Source organism: Phaethon aethereus (assembly GCF_964289735.1).
Source record: "Phaethon aethereus genome assembly, chromosome: 11".
NCBI classification, from domain to species: Eukaryota; Metazoa; Chordata; class Aves; order Phaethontiformes; family Phaethontidae; genus Phaethon; species Phaethon aethereus.
This window is the reverse complement of record NC_138587.1, coordinates 11,215,687-11,232,745: the sequence shown is the minus strand read 5'-3', so window position 1 is coordinate 11,232,745 and position 17,059 is coordinate 11,215,687. Positions and strand designations below refer to the sequence as shown.

The window sequence follows — 17,059 nt, the reverse complement described above, 5'->3', positions numbered from 1 at the left end:
AAGGCATCCATCACCTCGTTGTCGGCCATGCGGACGCGCTGTCGCAGCTCCTGCCGGTGCAGCTCCTCCTTGGCCAGTCTGGGGGGACGATGACACGGGGGTGTAAGTACCTGCCAGGCAGCCCCCTGCCTGTGCCTGTCCCTGCCCATGCTCACCGCAGCAGCTCGTGCTTCTTGGTACGGTTATGCGCGCTGAGGGCCTTCAGCTCGGCCTGCCTCTTGCGCAGCTCGGCCAGCACCTCATCCTCCGAGTCCTCGGCCGGACGGTCCTCCGACTCCAGCAGGCCCTGGGCCACCAGCTCCTCCTTGATCCGCCCCTCCAGTGACTTGGTGTGGGGGACGCTGCCGGGGCAGAGAGTGGCTGCTGCCCGGCCCACACCCTTTGCTCCCCCCGACTCGCTGGAGCAGGGAGGCCACCAGTGCTGAGCTCTGGGGCCACCTCAGTTGCTCACCTGAAGGGCTTGTTCTGGCTGCGGGGAGATGTGCCAGCACCGTCGGCTCCCGAGTCCTTGCCAGTGATCTCAGGGATGGGAGAGTCCTCAACAGGGGAGATGATGTTCTCCTGTGACAGGAGCATGAGGTCACTGCGCTGGACCGTGGCAACACTGTACCGCCGGCGCTAGGTCACAGCACAGCCCCACAGAGACCCCTCACCTCCACGAGGGCCTGCAGGAGACGCTGCGTCAGGGGCCCAAAGGGACATCCATCCTCTGGCTGCTCATGCTGGGCCTCTGACTTCTTCAGCAGGGCATCGACATCTGGGAAGAAGCGGGAGGGGGAAAAAAAACAAGTCCAAACACGCAGAGGTAAGCAGCGGGGCAGGGCAACCTCCACCCCAGGGCTGCAGGGTGAGGGGCCAAGGCTCAGCTCCGCTGGGCACAGGCGCTGGCCGGCCCCCTGGCCCTTTACATGGGGCAGAGGTGGGTGGGGACAGAGGCACCTTTGGTGTCCAGCTCGGTCAGAGGCCCCAGGACGCCTTTCTTCTTGTCAGCAGCAGCCGCCGCTCGGGCTCCATCCTTCTGCTCCTCCAGCAGGTCCTCCTGGGCCCAGCGCTGGGAGTAATGCTTCCCCAGGGGCGGGATCTGCGAGAGCAGGGCTCGGCAGAGCTCCCCGAGCCCCCGCCTCACCTCCCGCCTCCCAGCCAGCATCATGGCATCACCTCCAGGTCGGAATGGTCGCTGTGGGGTATGGGAGGGGACCGGGAGAGAGGGCAGGGGGTGGGCTCGGGAGTTTTTCACCTTGTAATGCTCAGCCTCATCCTCTGGCGGCTTGAGCAGCTCCTCCAGGACTCTGACCTCCTCATTGGTGAGATCGGCACAGTATGGCTCCACCGATGCCCAGAACCTGTGAGGATGGATGAACCATGGAGAGCTGCAGTGGAGCCCATGGGAGCTGACAGACTCCCCCTTCCCCCCAGGCAGCCCTTCCCTGGGGCTGGAGGCAGCCCTTGCACCAAGTGCTGCAAGGAGGGAGATGGGTGATCCCAATGTCCCACACACCTGTTTGGAGCATCATTTTTGGGAATGCGGGGCACATCAATGGGATCATCCTGGAACTCATATTCCTGGATCTTGGGCTGCAGGTTCTTGGACTTGGGCCGGCCAGGTCCAGGCCCTGTCCCATGGCCCCCTTTGCCCTCCAGCTTCTGCTTCTTGGGCTTCCCGTGCTTGACAGAGGTGCCCACGTCATGGTCCTTGCTCAGCTTCAGGAACCGCCGGTCACCCTTTTTATCCTGCCAGTCCGTCAGGATCTGGAAGAGAGCAATGCCTTGTCAGTCCCACACCCAGCGCTGGGCAAGGATGGACCAGAGGCAGCCCTGCAGTGGGAAGAAGTGGGACAGCTCTGATCCCAGTACCTGGGTCTCAGCCTCCAAGACGCGGAGGCGGCGGCTGGCGGAGGAGAGCAGCGTCTCCAGCTCCAGCTGCAGTGTGTCCAGCTCCTCGATGCCGATGCCGTCGTCCTCAGAGCGGGCCAGGACAGCCGTGTACCGCGGACACACCTTCACGTGGTCCACTGATTTGAAGTCGTGGAACTGCAGCGGGCAGTCCTTCAGCTCACTCATGGCGGCAGGCACCGGGTGGGGGCTTCCGGGAAAGCGAGGGGGACACGGGGTGCTATGGGAAAACCGGGGGGCTATGGGGGAACCGGGGACAGGGGAAGCTGAGAGGAAAGGGAGTGGAGGGCTGCGGGGAGCCGGGGGTCACCGGGGCGCTGAGGGGAACAAGGCGCGGCGTGGCACCGGGGCGCTGAAGACACCCCGGGAGCTCTGCACCGGGGCGCTGACGAGGCCGCTGGAGACCCGGAGGGCGTCGGCGGGGCAGCGGGTGCCGCGGGCGAGCGGCGCCGCGGGGCCGGGCCGGGCCTAGGCCGCTCGCCCCTTTCGACCCCGTAGGCAGTGGGCACCCCGCCCCTCGCTTTCCCATTGGCCCAGCCGCGCCCAGCGCCTGCCGCTCATTGGTTCGCCACGCTCTCCATCTCCCTTCCCTAATATGGAAGCGGTGGCAGGAGCGTACCAAGCGCGACGGAGGGCGGGGGAGCACCGTGCGGGATCCTGCCGCCGCCATGGGCCGCCGCCGCCGCGTCCACTCTGTGGCGCCGTTGCATTCCCACTCTATGCCTCCACGAGGCCGCCGCCCGGGCCCTGGACGCGGGGCAGGAGCCTCCCAGCGCTCCCCTCCCGTCGCAGTGGGAGGTCCAGCGCATCCCGGAAGAGGGAACCGGCCACTTCCGCCTGCCGGGACCGGACCGCAGCCGCCACCATGGTAGGGTGGGGGGTGCTGGGCTGGGCCGGCGGGCCGGATTGGGGGGGACCGAGGGGTGGTGGCGATGATGACGAAAGGGTTGGGGACGGTGGGGTAGAGCGGTGTCGGGGGACTGCGAGCCGGCGGGGCCTGGGGGCTGACGCCGCCGCCGTGTCCCCGCAGACTGCCACGCTGCGCCCGTATCTGAACGCGGTGCGCGCCACGCTGCAGGCCGCGCTGTGCCTGGAGAACTTCTCCTCGCAGGTGGTGGAGCGGCACAACAAGCCCGAGGTGGAAGTCAGGTAGGGGGACGCGGGGGGGGGGACCGGTGGAGCCCTGCAACGGCTCCTGCCCACGGGAGCGGTCCCTGCCGCCGTCCTGCCGGTACCCGCAGGTTCACTGGGTAGCCGGCAATAAGAGCTCCCCCGTAGCTGCCTCTGCTCAGCGCCGACGGGAGGGGGGTGTGCAGACCGCGTTTGGCCGGGCAGGCCTCTGCACCCACCGGCTGCCGCCCCTCGGTCACGGGGCTGGTGCCGGCAGGGAGTCGAGGAGCTGCAGGAAGGAGGGAGCTCTAGGCAGGGGCCAAGGGAGGATCTGCCTTGGGGACGGATGCTTCCAGGAGGCTGAATGCATCATGTAGCAGCATGAAGCAAAACCTCCCTATCTCTGTGATCCCTGCAGCTCCCCAGCTGCACACTTCCCATCCCCAATTTCTGACCAGCAAATGCTTCCTTCTGATTCAGTCCTGCCCTTCCTCTGCTCGCAGGAGCAGCAAAGAGCTGCTGTTGCAGCCAGTCATCATCAGCAGGAACGAGAAGGAGAAAGTCCTCATTGAGGGCTCCATTAACTCTGTGCGTGTCAGCATCGCAGTGAAGCAGGTAAGGTGGGGGTCATGGGTGGCGGGCTGGCAGCTCACACCTGGCATGGAGGAAGCCTCACTCCCCTTTCCTCTCCCCAGGCCGATGAGATCGAGAAGATCTTGTGCCACAAATTCATGCGCTTTATGATGATGAGGGCCGAGAACTTCTTCATCCTGCGCAGGAAGCCCGTGGAGGTGAGGTGACAGGGAGGGGGCAGAGCAGCTCCGCACCTGGCACCAGGGGGGTCCCCAATGCGGAACTGGGATGTGAGGTCACATGGTGGGTGGCCCTGGGTGCTCATGTGCAGGGTGCTCCTCTGTTCCCCAGGGTTATGACATCAGCTTCTTGATCACAAACTTCCACACGGAGCAGATGTACAAGCACAAGCTGGTGGACTTTGTTATCCACTTCATGGAGGAGATTGACAAGGAGATCAGCGAGATGAAGCTCTCTGTCAACGCCAGGGCCCGCATCGTGGCAGAGGAGTTCCTCAAGAATGTGAGGCTCTGAACTGGGAGGAGGCGGGTCCCTTATTTTGGGAGTGGGGTGGGGGCTCCAACCACCCATGACCCTCATGCCCAGCCTGAAATGCTGGCTTTGAGACCCCTGGAGCACGTACGGGGGCAGGCAGCAGCTGTAGGGTATGTGGCCTGTTTGGTGGCTGCCATGCTGGGAAGTGCAGTCCCCGGGCAAGGCAAAGGGAGAAGCTGAGCATGGAGCTCCCTGAGCAACGGCCACCCTCCGGTGATGGAGAGGGCGGGCGAGGGCCGGAGGAGCACCCGCGGGCCAGGACTGACGGCTGTGTGTCTTCTCTCGCCTTTCAGTTTTAGGCCGTGGTGCAGGACCCCGTGGCTCCCGACGCTTGTGCCCACTGGGCACCCGCCTGCGCTGCCCCATGGCCGGCTGGGCCGGGCCGGGCCCTGCTGGGAGCAGCCCCCGCTTGCGGCAAAGCGGCCCCGGTCGCTGCCGCTGTCTCGTCTCGTTTTTTAAACGGTCTCGTTTGCTGTAACCGTCGCCTCCTCCCTGCCTCCCGCCGCACCGGTGGGGCCTGCGGCGCTGGGGCGGGGCCTGGCGGGAGGGGGCGGGGCCTGGCGGCGCCATGGCAACGGCAAACAGCGGGGGCGGTCCCGACGGTGCAGGCAGGGCTGTGGGGGGTGACGGGGTGTACGGATGGGCTTGAAGGGGGCTTTGAGGCACCAGGGGGACACAAGAGGGCTTGGGGGGGCTGGCTGTGAGGTTTGAGTGGGGAGCCGGTGCGGGGCGGGGGGCTGTGGGTAGGGGTGTGGGCACCGGGGGCGCTGCACCTGTGGCGCTGGGGGGTCTGGTGTTTGTGCCCTTTTCGGGGTGGTGCAGCCAGTGTGGTAGCCGGGCCCGGAGTTCTGCCGTTGCAGTGGTGCTGGAGTTGGGGGGCTGCATCCTGCGCTGGACCCTCACCTCAGTCCCCAGCAGGGCGAGGGGATGGGGCACCCACTTGGTGCCTGAGGGAGGCAGAGCCACCACAGCTTCCCTTGCCCCCAGGCCCCCGTGAGACAGTGCCACAGGGAGAGCAGCATTGCAGGCACAGCCCCCGCCAGGGGCAGCACTCGGATGGCCCAGCTGTCCCCTGGCCTGCCCAGCCGGGGTCAAGGGCACAGCGGGGGAGCGAGGCATCCCGGGGGTGCGCAGCGCGGCCGGGACACCAGCATGAGGCTTGGTGGGTTGGTGAATGCCACAGCAGGGACCCCCGGCTCAGTCTGGCAGAGGCAGGCAGGTAGGCACCTTCTCCCCCTCCCTGCCCACCCCACGGGGCTGGGGACATGGGGCCAGCAGGCTCAGCCGGGGCCATCCTCACAGGGCAGGTGGCACCCGTCACCGCCGGCCACCACGGCTGCCACCACCCTGAGCGGCTCAAGAGGGCCAGGCTGCAGGTGGAGAGGGCCATCAAGGTGAGGGGCCTGAACCCCACCCTGTGCCACACACCTCCATTTGTTGCATTTATGGCTCGGGGGCGAGAGCTGCGCTGGAGGGACCAGGGGTGGGGGCAGGCTGAGCTCTCGGGTCCCTCCCCAGGAGAAGAAGATCTTCACGGTGCAGGGCCCCTACCCCGTCATCCGCAGCCTGCTGCGGGCCCGGGGCTGGGTGGAGAGGAAGCTCACTGATGCAAGCAGGGTCGGCAACTGGCCACAGCAGCGTCACGGCAGCCAGGAGAAGCAACTGCAGGAGGAGGAGGAGGAGGAGGAGGGAGGTGATGGTGCTGAGCAGGGGGAGGCAGTGCTGGACCCACAGCTGGGCTCAGCATGCTGCGGGGCACGGCCTTCCCTGGGGACCCCAGAGGCCCTGCGCTCCCCATGGCCACCCGATATGGAAGAGGAGGAAGAAGAGCGGTGGGACGAGGACCCTGACGGCATCCACGACCTCATGGTTAGCTGTGGGGGCTGGGCCCAGCCATGCTGACCACGCAGCACCCTTTCCCCAGGGACGCCCCAGGCATGGGGCCAGCCTGGGGTGGGGGGACCAGGGTGGGATGGGAGGGATTCATGCCTCACCCTGGCCCCCTCCCTCCCGCAGTCCCGCCTGGTGCGGGACCAGGTGCCATACTTCATCTGGACGAACCGCCACAGCGCCGTCGACTGCCGGCTGTTGCGGCAGGACCAGGTGCTGAACCACTACGCCCAGGTGGGCGCCTTCACCACCAAGGTGGGAGCCTGGAGCCTGCGGGGGAGACATGATGAGGGGGGAGGTCTAGCAGAGGCTGCCAGACTTTTCTAAACAAACAGGAGGGGCTGTGCCTCAGCCTGCGAAACCTGCCCTGGTTCACCCAAGCAGACCCCGACATCTTCTTCCCCCGGTGCTACCTGCTGGGGAACCCAGATGAGCGGCAAGCCTTCATCGGTGAGCTCGGGGCTGGCACGACCCCACAGGGCCATTGCCCTCCTGTCCCCTCCGTGCTCCCGGTCCCCGTGTGTCCTGCATGGGACCAGGCAGGGATGATGCCCACCTTGCAGAGGATTTCCACCTGACAGCGGCTCGCAGCCTGCTCAAAGTGGCCCTGGAGAGTGCTGGGGAAATACCAGTGGGGACAGAACAGCCCCCGAAACCCAGCAAGGGGCCAGGTAAGCATGTGGAGTTTGAGGTCAGGGACATGTCTGGGGGCTGAGCCTCTGCCTTGGGCTGTGGCTTGGGACTCCCCACTCCATCCCACCAGCCCACCTCATGGGTGTTCTGCCCCTCAGCCCATCCCCGTGCACCCAAAGCCACTCATCCCATGGGGAGGCTTTGTGCTATGGCCCTGAGGGTGGCACAGTGGGTCCCCATGAGCCATGTCCCTCACTCCATGCTATCCACAGTGGGGTCAGGGCCCCTGCTGCCCCCCCAGCTGGTGGAGGAGGCCCTGCAGATCTGCAGGCAGCACTTGGGCAGCCTGGGGCACCAGGACATCGACAGGGACACCTCATCCCCCCGCATTGCGGGCACCGACTGGGACCGCTTCCTGCAGGCATACTACCGTGTGGCGCAGTGAGTGCTGAGTGGGATGGGGGGGACACCGTGGCAGAGCTGGCACTGAGCCCCCCACTTCCCCCTGCAGTGAGGGGGCCAGGCTGGCACTGAGCGGGACGCAGCGGGAGCAGTGTCAGGCCCTGCTGCGGTGCCTGGCGGGGCAGCTGCCCCAGCTCGGCATGGAGGGCGACCACAACGTCTGGATCGTTAAGCCTGGCGCCAAGTCCCGCGGCAGGGGTAAGGCTGGGGGAAGCAGGGGATACAGGGAACACTGGCTGCCCACCAAGGAGGGGTCCCACCAGCACTGTGTCCCGCAGGCATCGTCTGCACGGCGCGGCTGGAAGAGGTGCTGCGGCTGGCGGGGGGCTGCGTGGCACCCTCAGTGCGGGCAGGCGAGTGGGTGGTACAGAAGTACGTGGAGCGGCTGCTGCTCATCTTTGGCACCAAATTCGACATCCGTCAGTGGTTCCTGGTGACCGACTGGAACCCGTTGACCATCTGGTTTTATGGAGAGAGCTACCTGCGCTTCTGCTCCCAGCCCTTCTCCCTGCGTCACCTGAACCCGTGAGTGCCCGCCACGCCAGACCCCAGCACCCTGGCACCCCACACCCCGGCACCCCACTGACCCAGCCCCGCTCTCCCTGCCCCAGCGCCCGGCACCTCTGCAATGTCTCCATCCAGAAGCAATGCAGGCCGGCTCGGGGCCGGCACCCCCAGCTGCCCCCCGACCAGACCTGGTCCTGCCGGCAGCTCCAGGCGTACCTGGCACAGGAGGGGCGGGCAGGCGCCTGGCACCAGGTGATGGTGCCTGGCATGAAGGCGGCGGTGGTGGGCACCCTGCGCAGCGCCCAGGACCTGGTGCGGTCCCGCAAAGGAAGCTTTGAGCTCTACGGGGCTGACTTTGTCTTCGGGGAGGATTGCCAGCCCTGGCTGCTGGAGATCAACGCCAGCCCCACCATGGCCCCCTCCTCGGTGGTGACCAGCCAGCTGTGTGCCAGCGTCCAGAGGGACACGCTGTGCGTGGTCATTGACCGCAGGGATGACCCCACCTGCCCCACTGGCGCCTTTGAGCTCATCTACAAGGAGGTGGGCTGGGGGGACTGAGGGGCAGGCACCCCCTGGGCACCTTGAGCCCCCTACTCCCTCCATGTCCTCCTGCAGGCGGCTGTGCCCATGCCCCTGTACGTGGGGCTGAAGCTGATGGTGAAAGGCTGCTCCCTGAGGAAGCCCCAGCCAGCACGGCACCAGTCCTGCCGCAAGCCCCCCACCGCTGCAGCCAGCAGCCCCCAGCTCCCTAAACCTGCTGGCCCACAGGGCAGAGCCAGCCAGGTCCCCCTGCTGGGAGCATTGCAGGGGGAGCTGGCTCCTCGGGGGCGATGGGGCCACGGCTGCCCCCCGGCTCTGCCCCCCCAGCCCCACCACAGCCCCTGGGCTGCTGTACCAGAAGCCAGGGGCTGCCACAGCTCAGCCGCCTGCACAGGCAGCCCCAGGCAACTCTGCCCCGGCTTCGTGTCTGTCCCCCAGCCAGGGCACCTGCCCCACCGTCGCAGGGAGCCCCCCTGGCCAGCAGCCCCATGGCACCCGTGGGCTGGCCCCCCTCCTCTCCTCCTGGGCTGGCACCCCGCAACTGGACCCCATGGTGCTGCCTGGGGCAGCTGAGCCCTGCTGCAGGGAAAAGGCACATGGCAGCTGCCGGAGGGACGCAGAAGAGCTGCGACACTGACAGACACCTGGGAAGGGACAGGCTCACCAGCAGCACCCTGCCTGTCCCAGCTGGGGTGACACAGCGGCACCCAGCTGCCCCCACCTGCAGCCGGACCCCATCGCTGGGTGGGAGCACCCAGCGCACCCCCCACAGGGGCTGCAAAACACGTCTGTGACAAGGAGCCCGGCTCTGCCCCTCTGTGTGCGGGAGGGCATGGGCACAGCCGGGACTGAACCTGGGACAGGGCTGCGGGCAGGAGCCGGCGCCACCGCAGCAGCTCCTCAGCCACGGGCAGAGAGCAGGCAGGAAAAGGCGTCTCCGCTCCCGCCTGTGGCTGGGCCTGCCAGACAGAGCCATGGCGGCAGGGACACCACTGCGCCGTGGGGCTGGGAACCAGGGCGGGCACGGGGGCGGTGGCAGGACTGTCTTCACCGGCTCTGCTCAGGATGGGGGGGCTGGCAGCCCCAGTAGAGCCAGGGGGCTGGGGTGGACACATGTCCTGTGTGTGCCAGGAAAAGAAACAGGCACTGAGCCACCCCAGCGGCAAGTGGGGATTTAATGGGGGGGCGGGTCGAGGGGGAGCGTTAGGGATCCCGGTGCCCAGACAGCCCCAGGCGGCGCAGGGTGCGCAGGAAGGGGGGGGGCGGGGGGGCGCAGAGCGGGCCCTCGGGCAGTGCCAGCTGCTGCAGGTGGAGGTGGAGCGGGAGGCGGCGAAGCTGCTGCGGGGAGAGCCCCAGCCGGCACCGCAGCTCCTCGTCCAGCACCTGCAAGGGGGCGGGGGGCAGCTCAGCGGGGTCCCTGAGGGACCAGCACCCAGACCCCCCCAAGCACCCACCCCCTGCCACGTACCTGTGTGCGTGTCGGGGTGGTCTCAGGGGGCAGGAGAAAGGGCACCCCCAGCACCCTGCCCACGCGGGACGAGTGCTGGTGGTCGCCCAGCGCCGGGCACAGCAGCAGCGTCAGGTGCACTGGGAGCTGCTCCGGGAAGGCTGTGGGGGGCACATGGTGGGGGTGGGACTATGCTGGGGCAGGGGACATGGAAGGGGGTGTTGGGGGACCCCTCACCTGTCCTAGGCTGGAGCTGGAGCAGGGCGCAGCCCCCTGCGGCGCCCAACACCCAGTAGCGCGTCAGGGTGCTCTTCACATCCTTCCTGGCCAGGCTGCGGCGCCCCGGCACTGGCACCGGCACCACCTGTGGCAGCACAGCCCTCAGCACCGCCCCCGGGGCACACCCCCCCCCCAGCCCCCTGGCACCCCCTTACCGCGGTGGCATCACCCTGCTGCTGCCAGCACAGCCCGGCACGGATCTCGCCCTCCGCCTCCGCCGGGACCCCCACGGTGACAGCGCTGCAAAGAGAGAGCGTTAGGGGGGGACGGGCACCCCCGTGCCATCACAGTAGGGCGCCGGGGACTCACTGGTATGTGACGGGGTACTGGCCTCTCCGGCGGGCATCGGCGAAGAACTGCTGGAGCTGCTCGGTGGCACGATGGCAGCTGGAGAGGAGGACGAGGCCAGAGCACTCCCTGCAGGATGTAGCAAGTCTGAGCCCCCCGGGGGGGGAGGGCGGAGCACCCCCTGACACCCCCAGCACCCCCTGACCCCCTGACCTGGCGGGAGCCTTCACTACGTGGAGCTCGGCAGGGAGACCCAGGCGCCGTCTCAGCGCCGGCAGCAGTGCCGCCAGGCTCAGCTCCCCAGAGCGCCCTGGAGGGGAGGAATGTCAGCGCCCACCGGGACCCCCCCGAACCCCCAGCCGGACACCCCCCGCCCGCACTCACCCAGAACGGGCAGGCCGGGTGGCTTGCTCAGTGCCAGCAGGGCTCCTGCCAAGAGGACGCCTGGTCAGGATGCGGCCCTGCCGCTGCCCCCCCCGCCTCCGCCCCGGCCCCCCGGTACCTTCCCGGTGCACCACGGAGGCCTCCAGTAGCCCCAGCGTCTCCTCGGGGCCCAGCGGCCGCCCCCACCTGCGGGGGGTTGGAGTGGTCCGGGGGCACGGGTGGGGACCCCCGCCCTCTCGGCCACCCACGCTGCACCTCCCCACAGTCCCACGTGTGTGCCCCCAGATCTGATCCCAAACACCCACGCATGCCCCTGCGCCCCCAGCCCCTCAGTTCTCACGCATGTGCACCCCCACGCGTATCCCCACTCCCACCCGCACCCCGTAACCTCTCTACACCCACGCGTGTGCAGCCCCCGTGCGTCTCCTCAAGCCCCTGTGAACCCTCGCGTGTGCACCCCCACGTTCCACCACGGTCCCCGTGCACCCACGCGTGTGCATCCCCATATGCCCCCACAGCTCCCGCGCCCCCGCGGCTGTGCACCCCATGTGCACGCGCGCCCCCACGTCCCTGCGCTCCCACGAACACGCACCCCCGCGCACCGCCCCCACGTGCGCGCCAGCGCCCCGCTGTCCCCGCGGCGCGCGCCCCGGGTCCCGCGCGCGACAGGACGCGCGCAGCGGTGCCCCCGCCCGCCATGGCGGCACTGCGCCTGCGCAGGAGCGGAGACGCGAGGGGGAAGGACCCCTCCACGGCCATAGAGCCGAGCTTCCGGGTCGCGCAGAGCGGCACTCAGGAGTTCGGGGCCGGCGGCCGCGGCCATAGAGAGGAGGAAGTGTGGGTAGAGCGTCCCTCTGGCAGGTGGGTGCGGCGGGCTGGGCTGGTGGGGAGGGGAGCCCGGGGGTGTCACCCATGGGGATGCACGGGGGTCTGTCCCGGGCGGGTCAGGCAGGGGTAGGGCAGTCACGGGAAGGGGGTCCGGGGCTGTCACGGAGGCTTGTCACGGGGGTTTGTCACGGGGGGAGTCAGGCCCGGGGTGCCCCCCCGGTGGGCTGGAGTCTGCGGGCAAGGGACGAGGCTGCCCCGGGGGTCCGGGGGGCTACCGCAGGGAGCGCCGAGGCGGGGCCCGCTCCCGCCTCACGCTGCGCCCCCGCAGGCAGCTTGTACCGGCGCTATGGCCTCCCGTGGGGGTCCCCGCGCCGCTGGCACTGACGGCAGTGACTTCCAGCACCGGGAGCGTGTGGCCTCGCACTACCAGATGAGGTATGTGTCCCGCTGCTGCAGGGGCCCAGTGGCTCCGCTGGGGCTGGGGGGCCATGTCCCCATGGCAGGCCCCGACAGCCCCGTGCTCTCTCCCCAGTGTGGCCCTCAAGTCGGAGATCAAGAAGCTGATCTACGCGCACGTGGGCATCTGGCTGCTGTTGCTGGCCCAGATGTGCGTGGGGCACCTCAAGCTGCTGCCCCACGACCAGGTGGCCATGCCCTACCAGTGGGAGTACCCCTACCTGCTCAGCATCCTGCCCTCCCTCCTGGGCCTCCTCTCCTTCCCCCGCAACAACATCAGCTACCTGGTGCTCTCCATGATCAGCACCGGCCTCTTCTCCGTGGCTCCCCTCATCTATGGGGCCATGGAGATGTTCCCCATGGCGCAGCAGCTCTACCGTCACGGCAAAGCTTACCGCTTCATTTTTGGCTTCTCAGCTGTCTCTGTCATGTATCTGGTGGTGGTGGCGGCCGCCCAGGTGCATGGCTGGCAGCTCTACTACAGCAAGAAGCTGCTGGACTCCTGGTTCACCAGCACGCAGGAGAAGAAGAAGAAATGAGTGGGGACGGGTGGGTGCCATGAGGGCTGGGGTTCCGCAGCCGGGCCCTGTGGGGCGGTGCTGGCGCAGCTCCGGTGGGTGGGTGTCCCTGGGGACCAAGAAGCATGACTGAGCCATGCCACAGCTCCGGGCTTGCCTGTGAGGGGCGTGGGGACACGACCCCCGGGACTGGGGCAGCTCCCGGGCTGTGGAGGGTCTCTGCTGCCCCGCCTCTCCTTCCTCCATGTGTTGCTGTCTGGAAATAAAGTACCCTCCACGCTCCCACGCGTGTCTGCGCTGCAGCAAGCGCCGCCTGGCCGCGGGGAGGGGGGGGGGCGGCGGGGCCGCACGTGCCGGCAGAGGAATGCGGCGGGGCGGGGCGGGGAGCGGCGACGGCGGCCCGGCCCGGCCATGGGGCGTCTGGTGCTGCTCGCCGCTGCCGCCGCGGTGCTGCTGCTGCTGCCGCCGCCCGGGGCCGGGGCCGCCGTCACCCGCCTCCGGGTCTCCGCCAACTTCGTGAGCACCGGGGGGGCGGCGGGGACCGGGCGCGGGGGGAGCGGCGGGCGGCACAGCGCTCATCCCCGTCTCTTTGCTTGCAGGAGTGCCGGGCCACCGGTGAGTAGCGCCGGGGCCGGGGTCGGGGCCGGGCTGCGAGCGCGGGGCTCCCGGAGGGCGGGGTGGCTTCCGGGGCGCGGGGCTCCCGGGGCTCCCCCCCTTCCCAGTACAGCCGGTCCCCAGGGCTCCCGGTGTACAGAGCTCCCCCGGCCCGGGGCTCCCGGTGCGGGGACCCCCGGCGCACAGCCGCCCCTCACTGCTCTCCCCGGCAGCCGACAGCACGCTGAGCCGGCCCCGCTGCCGCCGCCCGGCCCGGCCCGGGCGCTCGCTGCCGCCGCCCGCCCTGGCGCTGAGTGGGGCCCGCCTGTGCCTGCCTTCGCAGCCCTGCCAGCCCTGCCTGCGGGTGCGCCTGGCCCTCCCCGCCGCAGGTATGGGCAGGGGCGGCGGGGCCGGGCACCCCCAGGTGGGGAGATCCTCCTCCCATTCGTGTCAGCACCCCACTCCACTTTCTCGCAGGGCTCGGTGGTGTCCGTGGGCTGCAGCTCAACTTCTTGGAGCTGGGCTCCAACCGGGCTGGCTGGCTGCAGGTGTGGCAGCGGCACTGGGTGCCGGGCAGCTCGCCGGTGAGTCCAGGGCAGACTGCGGACCGTGGGGCCAGACGCCAGAGCCGTGGGTGTCCTGCTCACCCCCTGCTCCCCACAGTGGCAGGTGCAGTTCGACTGCTTCCCAGCAGAGAGTGGGCGGCAGGTCCTCGTCTCCCTCCACACCATCCCTGACCGAGGCTTGGCCATCAGCCGCAGCCACTTGGTTGCCACCGAGCCGCCTGGTGAGGCTGGGAGGGACCTGGGGGCCTGTCCTGGGGGGATGCCCACACTGGCTGACCCCTGCCTGCTCTGCAGGGCCCATCTTCACCCATGCCTGGGTCCCCGAGGCACGGGCCATTGAGGTGTGGGTGCCTGAGGGCCCTGCCCTGATGGTGCGGCTGTGCCACCAGCTGGCCCTGGAGTGTGAGGAGCTGCCCCGGCCCTTCCACCGGCAGGTAACAGCTCCGGTCCCCCCACCAGCTGCCCCCATCGCCCACTGGGTTGAGGGCCACGCTCCCCACCAGCTGACACTGCCTCCATGCCCACAGGTGCTGGTGTCGGGGGGCCACCGTGTCTCGCTGCCATATGAGTTCCTGGTGCCCTGCCTGTGCATCGAGGTGCGTCACCATCCCCTGTGGCCAGCGGGTCCCTTTCCCTGCCTGTCTCTGCCCATGCAGCAAGGGCAGACAGGAGGAGTGGGGGCACATCCTGTACTGACTGCCTCACTGTGCCCCCCCCAGGCCTCCTACCCCCACCATGACAGCCCACGCAGCAAGCACTGCCCCTTCCGTGACCAGCCAGCTGCCTGTGAGTGCCTGTCGGGATGGGAGCCGGGTTCTGGGGGTCCCCCTGGCTGTGTCCCTCCTCCTCGCTGACGTGGTGCCCCGCAGACGGCCCCGAGCTGTGGTCCTCGGTGCGCTTCCATGACTACAGTGCCAGCAGCAAGGACCAGATGGCCATGGTGCTGAGCGCCAGCTGCCCCCTGCACCCCCGGGCCACCCTGTGCTGGAGAGAGGCAGCGGCTGAGACTGCGCCCTGCCACGATGTCCCCAACTCCACGGCCAACGAGGAGGAGCAGGTGAGAGGTCCTGGCTTTGGGGTGCCGTGGGGCACCAGCCTGGAGCGGTGCAGGGCTGTGCCCCTGGCTGGCGCACCTGCCAGATTCCAGGGTCCCCCAAGGGTGGTGGGTGGGTGCTGGGGTACCTGTGGGCTGTGTGGGTCTGGGACAGTGACATGCTCTCTGCCCATACCAGGCGTACACACTGGACAAGGTAGACGTGCACCCCCAGCTCTGCTTCCGGGTAAGCCCCTATGGGTGGGTGGGTACTGCCTGGGAAGGGGCTGGGTGCAGCGGCCCCTCCACTGACCCCCAGATCCCCCCAGTTCTCCTACGGGAACAGCAGCCATGTGGAGTGTCCCCACCGGCCAGGTGAGCCCTGTGGGTGGGGGCTGAGCACAGCCCTGCCTCAATGTCCCTTGCACCCCTCATCCCCTCGGGTATCCCGTGATCCCCTCTCTCTCTCCGGTGGCTGCAGACACCGCCTGGAACGTCTCGGTGAGCGCCCGGGGGCTGCAGCTGCACCTGCGCCTCACCTCCAGCATCCCCGCAGCCTTCAGTGCAGCCCTCTGCCAGCGCCACGGTGGGCAGTGCGAGCCCGAGGCCCCCCTCTACACCGTCACGCAGGTGAGTGGCTCAGGGCTGGGCGGGACATGGGGGGACATGGAGCCACGCTGAGCCACGCTCACCCAGCCCTTGCACTTTGCAGCCGGAGGGCTCTGTGCCGGGGGAGCTGGCACTGCTCTTGCCAGTGCAGGTCCTGGGCAGCTGCGCGCTGGTAAGGTGTCCTCTACCCCATGCCGGCATCTGCACAGTGGCGGGGACCCCAGCCTGGCCCCCCCTTCACCCAGCCCCCTCCCCAGGTGTGGCGCTCGGATGTGCGCTTTGCCCGGAAGCAGCTGCTCTGCCCCGATGGTGAGTGGGGGTCCTGGGGGGTGGTGGGGGGCAGGAGAATCCCCCCCTCACCACCCCTCTGCCAGTCTCCCATAGGCACTTTGGGCTGCTAGGGCTGGCGCTGGCGCTGGGGCTGGTAGTGACTGTGCTGCTCCTCAACTGCCGTGGTGCCTGGAGGCCGGCCACCGGTGAGGGGCACCCCGGGGGACTGTGGGATGGGGGGACTGTGGCCACAGTGCCCATGGGGCTGGGGTGCTGGGGGGTGAGAGCTCCCTGGGCTGCAGAGGGTCCCAGGGAAGTGGGTGCTGGTGCAGGGTGGTGGGTGCTGGGATGCTGGGGTGTCCCTGGGGGAGGCTGGTGTGTCTTCAAGGGATGCCAAGGGGGCTCAGGGCAGGGCTGTCACTGCTGTCCCCTCCATCCCACAGGTGCCCCAGGCGGGCGCCCTGTGCTCCTGCTGTACTCACCGGACTCAGAGGAGCACCTAGGACTGGTGTGTGCCCTGGCTGAGCGGCTGCGCACAGGGCTGGGCTGTGACGTGCACCTGGACCTGTGGGAAGCGGGTGGCGTGGGGCGAGTGGGTGCCCTGCCCTGGCTCTATGCCCAGCGGGGCTGCGTGGGCCGCCAGCGTGGCACCGTCCTCCTCCTCTGGAGCCGAGGCAGTGCCCGTCTCTTCCGCCGGTGGCGGGTTGGGGCAGTTGATGGGGTCCCCAGCGATGCCCACGACATCTTTGGGGCGGCCATGAGCTGCCTGCATGGGGAGCTGGGGGCGGCGGGCCGTGGTGGTGGCTGGGTGCTGGCCTATTTCAGCCGGCTCTGCAGCCCCCGTGACGTCCCTCGGCCCCTCCGGCCCCTGCCCACCTACCGCCTGCCCCGCCAGCTGCCCGGGCTGCTGGGTGCCCTGCGGGGCAGCCCTCCGGCCCCCCGCCGTTGCTGGGGCAGAGCAGAAGGGCTCCTGCACCGGCTGCTGGAGGTGGGGGCCGGGGAGGGTGGCCCCCCACCCCGGCCCCCCAGAGCAGCTGCTGGCACCTGAGTGCTGTGCTGGGCATTGCTGCAGGGCCGGTGGGGCTGGGTGCAGCCCCCCAGTGAGGGCAAGGGCCCCCATATGGAGGTGTGGGGCTCGGCTGAGTGTGCCCACCGTGGCGGCAGGAGGGGTGCCCGTGGGTGCTACGGGGGCCTGAGCAGGGCCGGCCCCAGCTGTGGGATGTGCAGCCAGGGAGAGAATCCGGCCAGGCCCCCGGGGCTGGGAGCGGAGGCGCTGTCCCGAGCGGGGGCAGCTTTATTTCCACACAGGACCTGCTCCGGAGGAGAGCCGGGACCCGGGGAGACCCCTCGGGACGCCGTGGCCGGGTGAGGGGCCGGGGCGGCGCTGGAAGGAGCCGAGCAGTAGGGGTCCCTGCCCGGGCACGGGCGTTCGGCAGGGCTGCGTGCTGGGCACAGCCCGGCCCTGCTCCTCGCTCCCGGGCTGCCAGCAGGACCTTGGCTGGGATGGAAGCAATAAAGGCACCGTTTCACCCTGCCCCGCCGTCCGTCTGGTGTGCCGGGGCTCGGCCGGTGTCCCACGGCGGGTGGGGGCCGCCCGGTGCCGCCCCACAGCGCGGGGGGCGAG

The 17,059-nt window shown here is 69.2% G+C and overlaps 6 protein-coding genes across 6 annotated transcripts; 4 read left to right on the top strand and 2 right to left on the bottom strand.

The window, feature by feature from the left end:
* Positions 1 to 62: 62 nt before the first annotated feature.
* On the bottom strand, positions 63 to 2,061 carry TADA3 (transcriptional adaptor 3; the record flags this gene model as incomplete). The annotated part of the gene is made up of 7 exons (XM_082004684.1): positions 63 to 341; positions 452 to 561; positions 654 to 757; positions 940 to 1,081; positions 1,238 to 1,343; positions 1,499 to 1,749; positions 1,855 to 2,061. The coding sequence occupies 7 exons, from the start codon at positions 2,059 to 2,061 to the stop codon at positions 152 to 154; spliced, it is 1,110 nt and encodes a 369-aa protein (XP_081860810.1). The 3' UTR covers positions 63 to 151.
* A 1,640-nt stretch (positions 2,062 to 3,701) lies between these two features.
* On the top strand, positions 3,702 to 4,677 carry ARPC4 (actin related protein 2/3 complex subunit 4). The gene is made up of 3 exons (XM_082004687.1): positions 3,702 to 3,794; positions 3,928 to 4,098; positions 4,425 to 4,677. The coding sequence occupies exons 1-3, from the start codon at positions 3,735 to 3,737 to the stop codon at positions 4,428 to 4,430; spliced, it is 237 nt and encodes a 78-aa protein (XP_081860813.1). The 5' UTR covers positions 3,702 to 3,734; the 3' UTR covers positions 4,431 to 4,677.
* Positions 4,678 to 5,396: 719 nt separating this feature from the next.
* Positions 5,397 to 8,957, top strand: LOC309408687 (tubulin tyrosine ligase 3-like; the record flags this gene model as incomplete). The annotated part of the gene is given in 11 exon segments (XM_082004588.1): positions 5,397 to 5,525; positions 5,650 to 6,000; positions 6,148 to 6,276; positions 6,357 to 6,471; positions 6,585 to 6,692; positions 6,927 to 7,095; positions 7,166 to 7,314; positions 7,395 to 7,641; positions 7,728 to 8,163; positions 8,239 to 8,442; positions 8,445 to 8,957. Coding segments are annotated over 11 exon segments (2,550 nt in total).
* A 409-nt stretch (positions 8,958 to 9,366) lies between these two features.
* Positions 9,367 to 11,260, bottom strand: RPUSD3 (RNA pseudouridine synthase D3; the record flags this gene model as incomplete). The annotated part of the gene is made up of 9 exons (XM_082004587.1): positions 9,367 to 9,546; positions 9,632 to 9,771; positions 9,848 to 9,974; positions 10,045 to 10,129; positions 10,199 to 10,306; positions 10,391 to 10,487; positions 10,562 to 10,606; positions 10,680 to 10,747; positions 11,187 to 11,260. 9 exons carry the CDS (start codon positions 11,258 to 11,260, stop codon positions 9,367 to 9,369), a joined length of 924 nt encoding a protein of 307 aa, XP_081860713.1.
* Positions 11,261 to 11,735: 475 nt separating this feature from the next.
* Positions 11,736 to 12,384, top strand: JAGN1 (jagunal homolog 1; the record flags this gene model as incomplete). Its single annotated transcript, XM_082004686.1, has 2 exons — positions 11,736 to 11,824; positions 11,922 to 12,384. The coding sequence occupies 2 exons, from the start codon at positions 11,736 to 11,738 to the stop codon at positions 12,382 to 12,384; spliced, it is 552 nt and encodes a 183-aa protein (XP_081860812.1).
* A 390-nt stretch (positions 12,385 to 12,774) lies between these two features.
* Positions 12,775 to 16,483, top strand: IL17RE (interleukin 17 receptor E; the record flags this gene model as incomplete). The annotated part of the gene is made up of 16 exons (XM_082004586.1): positions 12,775 to 12,879; positions 12,963 to 12,978; positions 13,191 to 13,346; positions 13,435 to 13,541; positions 13,621 to 13,744; positions 13,818 to 13,957; positions 14,051 to 14,119; positions 14,243 to 14,309; positions 14,393 to 14,580; positions 14,756 to 14,803; positions 14,886 to 14,931; positions 15,038 to 15,186; positions 15,269 to 15,337; positions 15,423 to 15,474; positions 15,540 to 15,641; positions 15,879 to 16,483. The coding sequence occupies 16 exons, from the start codon at positions 12,775 to 12,777 to the stop codon at positions 16,481 to 16,483; spliced, it is 2,043 nt and encodes a 680-aa protein (XP_081860712.1).
* Positions 16,484 to 17,059: the final 576 nt, after the last annotated feature.

Bases quoted from the DNA above. Each gene is read 5' to 3' on its own strand.
- ARPC4 (XM_082004687.1), top strand. From the start codon at position 3,735: ATGCGCTTTATGATGATGAGGGCCGAGAACTTCTTCATCCTGCGCAGG. The intron at 3,795-3,927 runs GTGAGGTGACAG...TCTGTTCCCCAG, and splicing joins TGCGCAGGAAGCCCGTGGAG to GGTTATGACATCAGCTTCTT.